Source organism: Macaca mulatta, chromosome 15, assembly GCF_049350105.2.
Source record: "Macaca mulatta isolate MMU2019108-1 chromosome 15, T2T-MMU8v2.0, whole genome shotgun sequence".
Taxonomy (NCBI): Eukaryota; Metazoa; Chordata; class Mammalia; order Primates; family Cercopithecidae; genus Macaca; species Macaca mulatta.
Window position 1 is genome coordinate 41,079,034 of NC_133420.1, and position 13,622 is coordinate 41,092,655.

The window sequence follows — 13,622 nt, forward strand, 5'->3', positions numbered from 1 at the left end:
CTATGACAGAGGCAGCCAGATGGTTCTCTTGAGCTCCTTTGCTTGTGCACAGCACTCTTCAGTTTTTACAGGATAACTGTTTTCAGATTTGATTTGCACAGCAGCCCCAGGGAGTACCATGAATGAAGATTTTCTTCTATCACAGGTTTACCATGTGCCGGGCACTAAACAAAGTATCCCATGTCCATTAGCTCATATCTCATTTCCCTCGATAAAGAAGTCTATGATCCAATTTTATAGATAATAAAATTGTTAATCAGAAAAATTAAATTCTGTGTCCAAGATAGCCCAGCTTATATGTGTAGCATTAGATTTCAACCTTGTGTTTCTGACCCCAGTCTTAGCTGCTTCTAACTGTGTGATATAGTATTACAAGTATTGGCCAAGTCCAATTTACTGATTAATAAACTGAAGGTCCATAAGAGCAGGCCAAGGTCAGACAGTAAGTAAACTTGAATTTAGAACCTTTTTCCCACATGTTTTGAGACTGTATCCAATTTTATGTATTCCACTACTTTTTCAGGGTCTAGGGAGGGAGGGCTGGTCAGACTGGTGCTTGCAACATTACCTAAGCTGCTACCATGTCTTAGATGATGCCTCCTGAGTTTTTTAGAAGCCCAGCCTAGAACGTCTGTTTCAATAATCAGTGGCATGGTGAGCCCCAGAATACTGGGATTCTGCTTTGACCAAGTTCTTGCAATAAAACTCAAATCTGTAATGGGAACCAGGTGGTCAGTGACTCAGCTAGAGGTGATGGAAGCTGAGTTCAGGGCAGGCTGGGGAGTGAGGAAAAGGGACCTGTGCCCTAATGGGAAAGCCATAGCCACTAGCTTGGGCTCATATCAAACGGCAAGGCCAAGGGCTAAAGAATCAATGGGTCAATAAACTAAAGGGAAGCTCAAGCTCTACCTCCCAAACCAGGGGGTCCCTCTGCCACATCCTTCTGGAAGTTTCCTATGTTGAGAAATCTGTATCTGAAATTGCATAGGTAACTTGATAAGGAAGACGTGAGACTGGACAGGGGCTAATTAGGCTTTTGCTCCTGTCCCTTCTCCACTCCAAGAACAGTTTTAAAGTCGTGCTGGAGCTAGTTTTAATCTCAGTTGCACTATCTTGAGTAAATGACCTTTTGTCTCTGTGCCTCAGTTTCTAACTTAACGTAGGATGATCACAGGTGTAAAGGTGAATGAAAGAGCACATATGAAGCATTTGGTCCAGATTGAGAAGCATTTGGGGATCCAAGGCAAGTTGTGCAGAATAGGTATATAGGGCCAGAAAGTCATCATTCATTCATTCATTCCTTTATTCATTCAACACAGAATCTATACTTGCTGAATTCTGTTGACAGTAACAATAGCTAACAACCTGCGATACCATGTACCCCTACACTATATTAAGTACCCCACAAGCATCTTATTTAGCCTTCATGCCCCAATGAGGTGACATTATGACTCTTGTCGTTGTTTAACCCATGAGAAAGCCAAAGATCTAGAAAGATAAAGTGACCTAGTCAAGGTCACACAGTGTCTAAGCAGTAGAACTTGGATAAAATCATGTCAGTCTGATGCCAACACTTAGCCATTTACTGCTGGAAGGCTCTCAAGGAAAAGGATACAAGGAGGGAAGGAAGGGGCATTAGTAATTGCAGGTGGATGGGTTGGTTAGGCCTCATCTTTCCTAGGTCAGTATTGGTCCTGGGATCTGACCACAGAGTCCAACAACCATAATTGGGATATACTGAGTTGGATGAGGAATGAAGGCCCAGAAACCATGCAAGGCCTTAGCCTCTTACTGAATGAAACACCCAAATGTGAGAAGACAGAGGGTGGGGTCAGGCAAGGAGATTCCCCCAGGGGCATCAATGGGGCAGAATGAAAAGCTTCTCTGAAGAGAAGATGCGCCCATTGCACATCTGGAAGATGAATTTGAAAATAATACTTTCCTTTTCCCTTTTCGTGCGCCCTCACCATCTTTCCTCCTTCTCCCCTTCCCTCTCTTTAGTCAATGAGAATATCTGTTCAGTAACCAAGGGCTGTGCAATGGAGAGCTGGGGTCCAGTCACAGCTCCACCACTTCCTGGCCCTTTTAATCCAACTGGACCTGGAATTAAATCCTGACTGTGTGACTTCAAGCTAGTTTCTTACTTCTCTGAATCACCTTTTCCTCATCTATACAGCAGAAACTAATTTCTATCACATAGTCTTGTCTTGAAGATTAAATAAAATAACATTCAGTAAAGGTGTGAAGGAGAGGGTCAGCCCTTGTGTTTATCAAGGATTAGTGTTGCCCCCGTCATTTTCTCTCTTCACTCTCCCCCTCTATCACCTCTCTCCTCTTCACTCGTCCTCATGCCCTCCCTCTCCTTTTCTTATTTCTGAAACACAAAAAAATCCCAGACAAATCATATCATGTCACACAGAATTTTGTGACACAGAGCAATCACCATCATATGTTCTATAGAGGAAAAAAGATTCATTGTTGCTTTTTAAGGTGATATATACAGAATTACCTCTGGTATACACATGCGGTTACACGTATATTTAATAGATTCTACACACACAAATACACATATAAATACACGTACTTATAGCTTTGTTTCATTTGTGCATTTGTTTTTATGTTATGACATCCAGAGAAACTTTCTTGGGGAAACCAAAGTAGCTCACTGCTGAACTCAAGGCAGGGCTTCGGCCCCTGTTCCAGAGCTATCAGCCACACCTGCATACCTGGTCACCAACTCTTAGTCCTCTTATCCACCCAGTCCCCCCACCTCTGTGGAGGTGCTGAATTTCAGCATAGTGAGCTGAGGGTCTTGCAAATAGAACATGCCAGTTTTCTAATATCAAATATAGTCAGCAGGATGGCTGAGTCATTTCAGCAAACAGTGTTCTTCTTGGCCTAAACAGGTGTGTTTAACAGCAGCCACCTTTGCCCCCAAGATAACGTATTCACAGCTAACATCTGTCATCTTTGTTAGATGCTGTACAGATAGTTGTCAGAATTTGTCCTTGCCTTCAGTGAGATCATAGCCAAGGAGAAGCCATCAACCACACAGGTGGAATTGAAAGAATATAGGCTCTAGAGTTAAAAAGCAAAAACAAACAAAATAAACACACAAAAAGTAAGGCTCACATATTACTCGGCCACTTACTGTCTCAGTTTCTGGGTCTGTTGATTTTTTGAAGCCTCTCTCTTACCCTGTATACAACAAGGGTGATTCCTTCTGAATCCAGGGGTTACACAGCAGGCATTCAACAAAGTGTCTTCCAATCTCCCAAACATGAAGCAGAGTATAAAGTGAAGAAAAGCAAGAGAAGTGATGAGGGCCTACCCATCAGAAGAGAGGTTTCTGGCATAGAACAATTGAGGGGAGGTCTGGAGAATGCAAACCTTCCACTTCAAGCTCACGACAGGTTGTTATGGGGATTACAGATGTGTTTTGAAAATACCTCTGCCCTGAAGGATCTTACAGACCAGGGTATTTCATGAATCATATGAGTCATGTAAGAGATGTGCATTAACACATTAACTTATTTGAAATTAATGTATGATAATGCAGACACAAACATTTAGGAGTTGGGTGTATCAAAGAAAAAAATGTGTATATATATGTGTGTGTGTGTATATATATATATATGTTTTTTTTTTTTTCAGTTGACCTTGAAATTCTGATTAAAGGAGTCCTAGAAAGGTGCATTTTCATTCACTCATTTACCAAATATTTGTTAAGGACCTACTTTGTGCCAGTTCCCTTATTGAAATTCAGAAATTTAAAGACTAGTGTTTCTGAAAAATGAAGAAAATACAGGTTATGCAGAAATTATGTTTGATTTAATAATGCTATCTTATATTTGCAGCATGGCGTAACAAAGTCTACTACTGTCTCTTGAGCCTTCAGTTAACTCATTCTACAGATGAGGAAGCAAGGCTGGGGAGCGTAGGCAATTGTCCTTGGGTTGTTCAACTGGTGGGAGGTGAAGTCTGGATTCAGACATTCACCTGTGTGAAGCCTCAGCGCTGACCCTTCCTGACACTGAGCCATCTGTATTGCCCTGACATGACCATTATCCATTTGATTTGCTTCCTATGGCAAGCTTGTGAAGAAGGAAGAGCAGGGATTCGTACTCATCCTTTATACCTATGGAAAGCAAGGCTCAGAGAAGTCAAGAAGTTGGCCCAGGGTCACACAGTTTGTTGGTGAAAAAGTCAGGTTTGAAACAGTGTCTCTCTAGCTTAAGAACTATAGCTGATGGTTCCTGAGGCTCTATGAGCCAAACCCAGGGATCCTGGCAGAGTGTAGTGGACAGGAAAATCCCCTGTGGCCCTCCAATCCAAAGAACAGTGGCCCATTTGTGTGTCCTTCCTTCCTGCTCCAGGGTGGCCTCATCGCGCTGCTGCTGCTGCTGCTGGTGTTCACCGTGGCGCTCTACGCCCAGCGACGTTGGCAGAAGCGTCGCCGCATTCCCCAGAAGAGCGCAAGCACAGAAGCCACTCATGAGATCCACTACATCCCATCTGTGCTGCTGGGTCCCCAGGCGCGGGAGAGCTTCCGTTCCTCCCGGCTGCAAACCCACAATTCCGTCATCGGCGTGCCCATCCGGGAGACTCCCATCCTGGATGACTATGACTGTGAGGAGGAGGAGGAGCCACCTAGGCGGGCCAACCATGTCTCCCGCGAGGACGAATTTGGCAGCCAGGTGACCCACACTCTGGACAGTCTGGGACGTCCAGGGGAAGAGAAGGTGGACTTTGAGAAGAAAGGTGAGTCCTCCATGTCACAGCCCATTTTCCAGGGGGCATTTTGAAAAGATGGGAAGAGGTGCAGAAGCTGGGCGGTTGGGGACTACAGGCAGTATTTTCTGGGATAAGCCACTTTGGATTTATGACTTTGGATTTCTGTTGGGTTATCAAGTTTGTCTTCTCTGATTCTTCTGTAGTGATGGGAGAATAAAAGAGTGTAAGTACTCCCAGAATTGGAGTTGTGAGGAGCCTCAGAGGGTATACAGTCCAACATCTTTCCAGTGTCTCTTGATTACCTCCTTTGACAGCTTTCTCACTACTTGGGAAATAGGCCATCTCATTTCCACACCATTACTATTAGAGGGTTTCTTCTTATACCAACTTGAAATCTGTATTCATGGTCCTCCATGTCCAAAAGGAAAGTGATCTGATATTCTTTTTCAAGGCAGCTGTTGGGAAATTTGACACAAAAATAAAAGAGCCTGTACATTTTAACCAACCTAAACACCCCAGTTTCTTTAAATAGTCTCATATGAAGCATTTTTCAGACATTTCACCTTCCTGGTCACTGCCGTCTAGATAGAACTTTTTCACATCCTGGGCCATAACACCCAAACTGACACTCTTCTTCATCAAGGTGGGAATGATCCAGGGCTGAGAAAAATGAGATTTTTCCTCCTTCTTGCCAACTGTTATGCTTCTGTTGATGCAGCTCGAGATCCCATTTGTTTGTTACAGTTATTGCTGGTTCATATTAGACTTCTTTTATGTTTTTTTATATTGACAAATAATGCTCGTGTGTATTTATGGAATATGTAGTGATATTTTGATCCATATAATATATGGTGATCAGATCAGGATAATTAGTATATCAATCATCTTAAACATTGATCATTTCTTTGTGTTGGGAATGTTCAATATGTTCCTAGTTATTTCAAACTATGTATTACATTAACAAGCATAGTCATCTTTAAGTGGTACAGGACACTAGAAATTATTACACCTCTCTAGCTGTAATTTTATTTCCTTTAATAAATTTCTCCCTATTCCTCTCTCCCTCCTACCTTTTCCAGCTTCTAATATCCTCTGTATCCTACTAGTAACCTCTAGCATTCTTTTACTTCTATGAGATCAATAATTTTCAGCTTCCACATATGAGTAAGAACATGTGGCATTTAACTTTCTGTTCCTGTCTTATTTTGCTTAATATAATGTTCTCCAGTTCCATCCAGGTTGCCATGAATGAAAGGATTTCATTCTTATTTATGGCTGAATTGTATTTCATTGTGTATGTATACCACATTTTCTTTATCTAGTCATCTGTTGTTGGACACCTAGGTTGATTCCATATCTTGACCCTTGTGGATAATCCTGCAGTAAGCATGCAGTTGCAGATACCTCTTCAATAAGCTGATTTCCTTTAATTTGGATAAATACCAAGTCATGGGATTAGTCGATATATGGTATTTCTTTTTGTAGGTTTTATAGGAACTTTCAAACGGTTCTATGTAGTGACTGTACTAGTTTACATTCCCATGAATAGTGTATAAGAGTTTTCTTTTCTCTGCATTCTCACCAGCATTCGTTATTTTTGACTTTTTTATAGTAGTCATTCTAACTGAGATGAGATTATACCTCATTGTGTTTTTTGATTTGCATGTACCTGATATTTACTAATGAGGTGCATGTTTTCATATATTTGTTGGTCACTTGTATGTCTTTTGAGAAATTTCTGTTCAGAATCATTTGTTTGTTTGTTTGTTTATTTATTTATTTATTTATTTATTTATTTATTTATTTTTGAGACGGAGTCTCGCTCTATCGCCCAGGCTGGAGTACAGTACAGTGGCCGGATCTCAGCTCACTGCAAGCTCCACCTCCCGGGTTTACACCATTCTCCTGCCTGAGCCTCCCGAGTAGCTGGGACTACAGGCGCCTGCCACCTCGCCCAGCTAGTTTTTTGTAGTTTTTAGTAGAGACAGGGTTTCACCGTGTTAGCCAGGATGGTCTCAATCTCCTGACCTCGTGATCCACCTGTCTCAGCCTCCCAAAGTGCTGGGATTACAGGCTTGAGCCACCGTGCCTGGCGTTGTCCATTTTTAAAGTAGATTGGAGGGTTTTTGTTTTTGTTTTTTTGCTATTGGAATGTTTGAGTCTCTTGTATATTCTGAATATTAATTCCCTATTGGATGAGTATTTTATGAATATTTTCTCCCATTCTGTAGGTTGTCTTTTCACTCTGTTTCCTTTGCTGTGCAGAAACTTTTTAGTTTGATATACAATTTTGTCTACTTTTGCTTTTGTGCCTGTGCTTTTAAGGTCTTATTTACAAAATCTTTTTTCAGAACAATGTCTTGAAGTGTTTCCCCTACATTTTCTTCTAGTATGTTTATCATTTCAGGTCTTACATTTAGGTCTTTGATTCATTGTAAATTAATTTTTTATTGGATGAAAGTAGGGGTCTAGTTTCATTCTTTCGCATACGCACATTCAGTTTTCTCAGCAGTATTTACTGGAGAGACTGCTGTTTCCCTACTAAGTGTTCTTGGCACCTTTGCAAAAAGTCAGTAGACTGTAAATAAATTTCTGGGTTCTCTATTTGGTTTCATTCATCTATGTGTCTGTTTTTATGCCAGTACCATACTGCTTTAGTTACTACAGCTTTGTAGTATATTTTGAGGTCTGGAAGTGCGATGCTTCCAATTTTTTTTTCTCAAGATTGCTTTGGCTATTTGGGGTATTCTGTGGTTCCATAAAATTTTTTCTTTTTTCTGTGAAGAATATCATTGGTATTTTGATAGGAATTGCATTGAACCTGGAGATTTCTTTGGGTTGTATTTTCATTTTAACAATATTAATTCTTCTGACACATGAGCATGGGAGGGCTTTTCATTTTTTTGCATCCTCTTCAATTTATTTCATCAATGTTTCATGCTTTTTCTTGTAGAGATGTTTTACCTCTCTGGTTACATTGATTTCTACGTATTGTATTGTTTTATAGCTCTTGTAGATGGGATTTCCTTCTTGGTTTCTTTTTCAGCTAGTTTGTTTATGTATAGAAGTGCTTCTAATTTTTATATGTTGATTTTGCATCCTACAACTTTACTGAGTTACTTTATCAGTTAGTTATTAGTCTGTTCTCACACTGCTGTAAAGAACTGAGACTGGGTAATGTATAAAGACAAGAGGTTTAATTGACTTACAATTCCACAGCTATACAGGAGGCATGGTTGGGGAGGCCTCAGGAAACTTACAATCATGGCAAAAGAGTGACAGGGAAGCAAGAACCTTCTTCACATGGCAGAGCAGGAGAGAGAGCAATGGGAGAAGTGCTAAACACTTTTAAACAAACAGATCTCATGAGAACTCACTCACTATCCCAATAACAACAAAGGAGAAATCTACCCCCAAGACCCAATCACCTCCCACCACCAGTTTCCTCCCCCAACATTGGGGATTATAATTCAAGATGAGGTTTGGGTGAAGACACAGAGCCAAACCATATCACATTTCTAAGACGTTTTGGTAGACTCTTTAGGTTTTTCTGGGAATAAGATAAGAGAATTTGACTTTCTCCTTTCCAATTTGGATGTTTGTCATTTCTTTCTGTTGCCTAACTGCTCTGGCTAGGAATTCTAGTATTGTGTTTTACAGGAATGATTAGAGTGGACATGTTTGTCTTGTTTGGTAAGATGTTAGCTGTGGATTTGTCATATATGACCTTTATTGTGTTAAGGTACTTTCCTTCTGTAACTAATTTATTAAGAGTTTTTATCACAAGGAGATATTTAACATTTCAAAAGCTTATTGTTGTTTTTTTGCTTTGAGATGATCATATGGTTTTTGTCCATCATTCTATTGATTGTCCTTCATTTTATTGACGTGAAATATGTTTATTGATTTGCATATGTTAAACTATCCTTGTATGCCTGGGATAAATACCACTTGATCATGGTATATTATCTTTTTGACATGTTGGATTCAGTTTGCTAGTACTTTATTGAGGATTTTTGCATACACTTTCATCAGGGATATTGGCCTGTAGTTTTCTTTTTGTGTGTGTGTCCTTGTTTGATTTTGGTATCAGGGTGATGCATGTCTTGTAGAGTGAATTAGAAAGAATTCCCTCTGCTTCAACGTTTTGAAATAGTTGCGGGAGAATTGTTATTAATTCTTCTTTATACATTCAGTAGAATTCAGTGGTGAAGCCATCTGGTCCTGTACTTTTCTTTGTTGGAAGGCTTTTTATTATTGACTCAGTCTCATTACTTGTTTTGCTCTGTTAAGGTTTTCCATTTCTTCGTGGTTCAATTTTGTTGAGTTCTGTGTGTCCAGAAATTTATCCATTTTTTCTGTTCTCAAATTTATTGGCCTATAGCTGTTCATAATAGCCTTTGACTTTGTATTTACTTGTATCATTTTGTATTTCTGTGATATCCATTGTGATGTCTCCCTTTTCATTTCTGATTTTATTTACGTGAATGTTCTCTCTTTTTATCTTAGTTTGTCTAGCTATTAGTTTGTCAATTTTATCTTTTTAGAAACAACTTTGTGTTTTATTGATCTTTTGTTCCTGTTAGTCTTTTTGCTTATTTTTGCTCTGATCTATTTCTTTCCTTCTACTAATTTGGGGTTTGGTTTCTTCTTGCTTTCCTATATCCTTGAGGTACATTAGTAGGTTACTGATTTGAAATCTTTCTAGTTTTTTGATATAGGCATTTATTACTATAAATTTTCATCTTAATATTGCTCTTGCTGTGTTCCATGGATTTTGGTATGCTGTGTTTCTGTTTTCATTTGTTTCAAGGAATTTTCAAATTTTATTCTTAATTTCTTCCTTCACTCATTGGTCAATCAGGAATATCTTATTTAATCTCCTTTTATTCGTATAGTTATGAATAGTCCTGTTTTTATTGATATCTAGTTTTATTCCACTGTGAACAGATATGATATTTGATACAATTTCAGTGTTTTAAAATTTTCTGAGATTTGTTTTGTGTTCTTAACATATGGCTAATCCTGGAGAATATCCCCTGTGCTGATGAGAAGAATCTGCCCTTTGCAGCTGCTGGGTGAAATATTCTGTAATTGTCTATCACATCTGTTTGGTCTATAGTGAAGTTTAAATATGATCTTTCTTTGATGACTTTGTGTCTAAACGATCTGTCTAATATTGAGAATAAAATGTTGAAGTCCCCAATTATTATTTTATTGGAGTCTATCTCTCCCTTTAGATCTAGTAATATTTACTTTATGTATCAGGATGCTCTGGTGCTTACTGTAAATATGTTTACAATTGTTATATTCTCTTGCTGTATTGATCTCTTTATTATCATATAATGTCCTTCATTGTCTCTTTTTACAGCATTGAATTGAAGTCTGTTTAGTCTGATATAATTCCAGCTACTTGTTCTCACTTTTGGCTTACATTTGCATTGAGTATATTTTTCCATTCCTTCAGTTTCATTCTGTTTATCTTTACAGGAAAAGTGAATTTCTTAATGGGCAGTATATAGTTTTGTCTTATTTTTCATCTATTTGTCCTGTTTATATATTTTTAATGGGGAATTTAGTTCATTTACAGTAATTGTTATTGTTGATAGGTGGGAACTAATCAGTGTTTCACTGATTGTTTTCTGGTTGTTTTGTATATTCTTTGTTTCTTACTTCATCTCTTATTATTTTTGCAGTTGGGTGGTTTTCTGTAGTAATAAGGTTTGATTCCTTTCTCTTTTAAAAAATATATTGCTTCTACCAGTGAGTTTTATAGTTTTGCATGTTTTCATGATCATAGTTGTTATCTTTTCACTCCCAGTTGTAAGACTTCACTGAGCATTTCTTGTAAAGCCAGCCTAGTGCTGATGAATTCCATTAGTTTTCACATGTCTGTAACAGATTTTATTTTTCTTCATTTATGAAGGATAACTTTGCTAGGTACAGTATTCCTGACTGACAGTTATTTCCTTGCAGTGCTTGGAATATATCATCTCATTCTCTCCTGGCTGAGAAATCCACTGTTACTCTAATGAGAATTCCCTTATATGTGACCTGACTTTTTTCTCTTGCTGATTTTGTTTATTTATTTTTTTGTAATGGACTTTCAACAATTTGACTGTAAGATGCCTTGAAGAAGATCTGTTTGGGTTTAACCTATTTGGTTTCCTGGACCTTGATACCCATCTCTCTCCCAAGACCTTGGAATTTTTTTGCTATTATTTCATTAAATATATTTTCATCACCTTTTCCCTTCACTTTTTCTTCTGAAACACCCCTAATATGAATATTTTTCACTTACTCATGTCCCATGAGGCTTTCTTTTTTCTTTGTATTATTTATTCTTTCTTTTATTTTTGACTGCTTGTGTTATTTCAAAATATCTGTCTTCAAGTTTAGATTTTTTCTTCTGCTTGCCCTAGTCTGTTGTTGAAGCTCTTGATTCATATGTTTACTTTCTTCATTGAATTATTTAGCTCTTTGTTCCTGTTTGATTCTTTTTTATGGTATCTATCTCTTTGTTGAATGTATCATGTAAATCATGAATCATTTTCTTGATATGGTTAAATTGGCTATCTTTCTTCTCATATCTTGCTGAGTTTATTTGAAATTATTATTTAATTTTTTTGGCATTTCATATATTTTATTATGATCAGGGTCTCCTACTAGAAAATTATTGTTTTCCTTTTACAGTGACATGTTTCCTTGATTTTTTGTGTTTGATGTGTCCCTATGTTGATTTCTAAGCATGTGGTAGAAAAGTTATTACTTCTAATTTTATTGAGTAGGTTTCATAGGGAAAGATTTATTTTTATAACTTGGTCTTGAGGTGTCAGTTTGGTGAGGTGTGTTGTCCTGGATTTTAGTTAGATGCAATACTATAGTTTCTATGTAGTTAAGTTGGCTACAATTTTACATTAGTGACATTTGTAAGTTACTCAGTGGCCTAGGCTGAGAGAGTTTGTGTTGATGGTGGTGCAGCTTTGCCAGGACTGGGCTCACTGGGCTGTTTCTCAGATCAGGGGGATGTTCATGCACACAGTGGGTCAACCAGCTTGGGGTCTGGTTCTCTGATATTGGGGCCTTGGGGCTTTTCCTCTGGCCAGGGGCAAGGACATATGTTTACTCAGCTGGCTTGGGGGTGTGCCTGCCAAGAGCTGCTCAAAGGGATGTTTCTGAGGCTCAGAATGTGGGAGCATAGCTTTACAGCTGGCCTGGGGATATTTCTACCGGGGGCAGCCCACAGGGATGTTTCTTAGGCCCGGGACATGGGCATAAGTTTTCTCAGTTGGTCTGGGTGTGTATCTGCCAGGAGCTGCCTTTGAAACTGTTTCTTAGGCCTGCTATGTGGGTGTATGTCTGCTTGGCTGGCCTGAAAATGTATCTGAGGGGGACAACCCACAGGGCCATTTCTCTAGGTTGAGACACGGGCATGCAGTGGCTTGACCAGCCTGGGTGGCATGGCTACCATGGGTGGGTACAGGGCTGTTTCTCAGGCCTATGACATAACTGCACAGTTGTTTGGCTGGTTTGGGGTGTTTCTGTGGGTGGTGGCCCACAGGACTCTTTTTGGACCTGGGACACGGCCATATAGCTGCCTGTCTAACCTATGGGCATGTCTGCCCAAGGGGCTGTTTCTCAGGTCTGGGATATAAGTACAAGGCTGCTTGGCTGGCTCAGGTGTGTGCCCACCAGGAGCAGCCTGCAGGGCTGTTTCAGGCCTGGTGTGTAGGTGCCCAGCTGCTTGGCTAGCCTAGGGAATGTCCATAAGGGAGTGGTTCATGGGGCTATTCAGGTTCAGGACATGGGCTCTTGGCTGCTTGGCTGTTCTGGTGGTATGCCCACCACGGGTGTCCTGTGGGACAGTTTCTCAGGCTGCCTAATAGAACTGTTAGGCAGGCCAGGGGTATATCAGGATTGGGCGGGGGCACTCTGGAGCTATTTCTCAGGTCCTGCACATGGGCATGCAGCCATTCTGCTGGCCTGGAGTTATATCAGCTGCTTGGAGGCTCAGAAGCTTCTCCCACTTGAGGGTGGGTGAGCAGTGGTTTGGCTGGCTCAAGGCAGGATAGCTGTGGGTGGGACTGTTATACTGTTTCTCTGGCTGGAAGTAGGGTAGTGGGGGTTGGTTTCTCTGCTCTGTAGGACAAGAGTCACAGCCAGTTTTAGGCCCAAGCTCTGTAAAGCTGGGCTTGTGACATTCAGCCACCCCTGTGGGCTTGGGTTAATGAAGATGGAGCCCCATTGCTGGAGAGGTGCCATGGCTATTGGCCCGCAAAGCACGGCACACTCCTGAGGTGCATACTGTGCTGCAGCAGCTTGGCTTAGATGGTGGGTGGAAGTGAGAAGTACACATGCTGTGCTTCTAATCCAGGACAGTGCAGCTGTATAAATTCTTGGTGGCTCTTTAAACTGGGCTCAGGGCTTGTGAGGCCTGGAATTCTCCTGTAGTAAGGACTGTAGGTGTTTGTGGTAGCAATGGGGGCGGATAGAGATCTTCTGCTTATCATTTCCCCACAGTGAGAAGTTTCTCCTGACTCTAGGCAAATCTCATCCAGTCCAGGGAGGTGGTGCTTCAGAGCCTGGGTGCCTCCACATTGCCCTCCTGGACTTCCTATCACCACAGATGCTTCTCCATTCTCCTGCTGCATTTCAGTGTTCTGCCTTCGACAACACTCCAGTCAAAACCTAGCTGTTTATTCACTGCCTTGGTCCTTTCTTGTTGGAATATAAATGCCAGGTGTCTCTAATCATCCATCTTGCTGACATTACTCCCCTCATGTTGGACTTTTTGATGACCAATACCTCTTGCTCCTTTTCACATATGTTGTTGCAAAGACCCATTTCCTTTGTTTTGTTTGGGGACAATTGATTATTTGGACATAAGC

At 40.2% G+C, this 13,622-nt stretch overlaps 1 protein-coding gene across 6 annotated transcripts in view; it reads left to right on the forward strand.

The window, feature by feature from the left end:
• The window catches only part of ASTN2 (astrotactin 2), a 985,877-nt gene that overhangs the window by 206,150 nt on the left and 766,105 nt on the right, over window positions 1-13,622 (forward strand). For all 6 annotated transcript variants that reach the window (XM_015116965.3, XM_015116967.3, XM_015116966.3 and 3 more), the window contains exon 3: window positions 4,377-4,761. In XM_015116965.3, coding sequence (XP_014972451.3) covers window positions 4,377-4,761 — 385 coding nt within the window. The remainder of the gene's footprint in view (window positions 1-4,376; window positions 4,762-13,622) is intronic.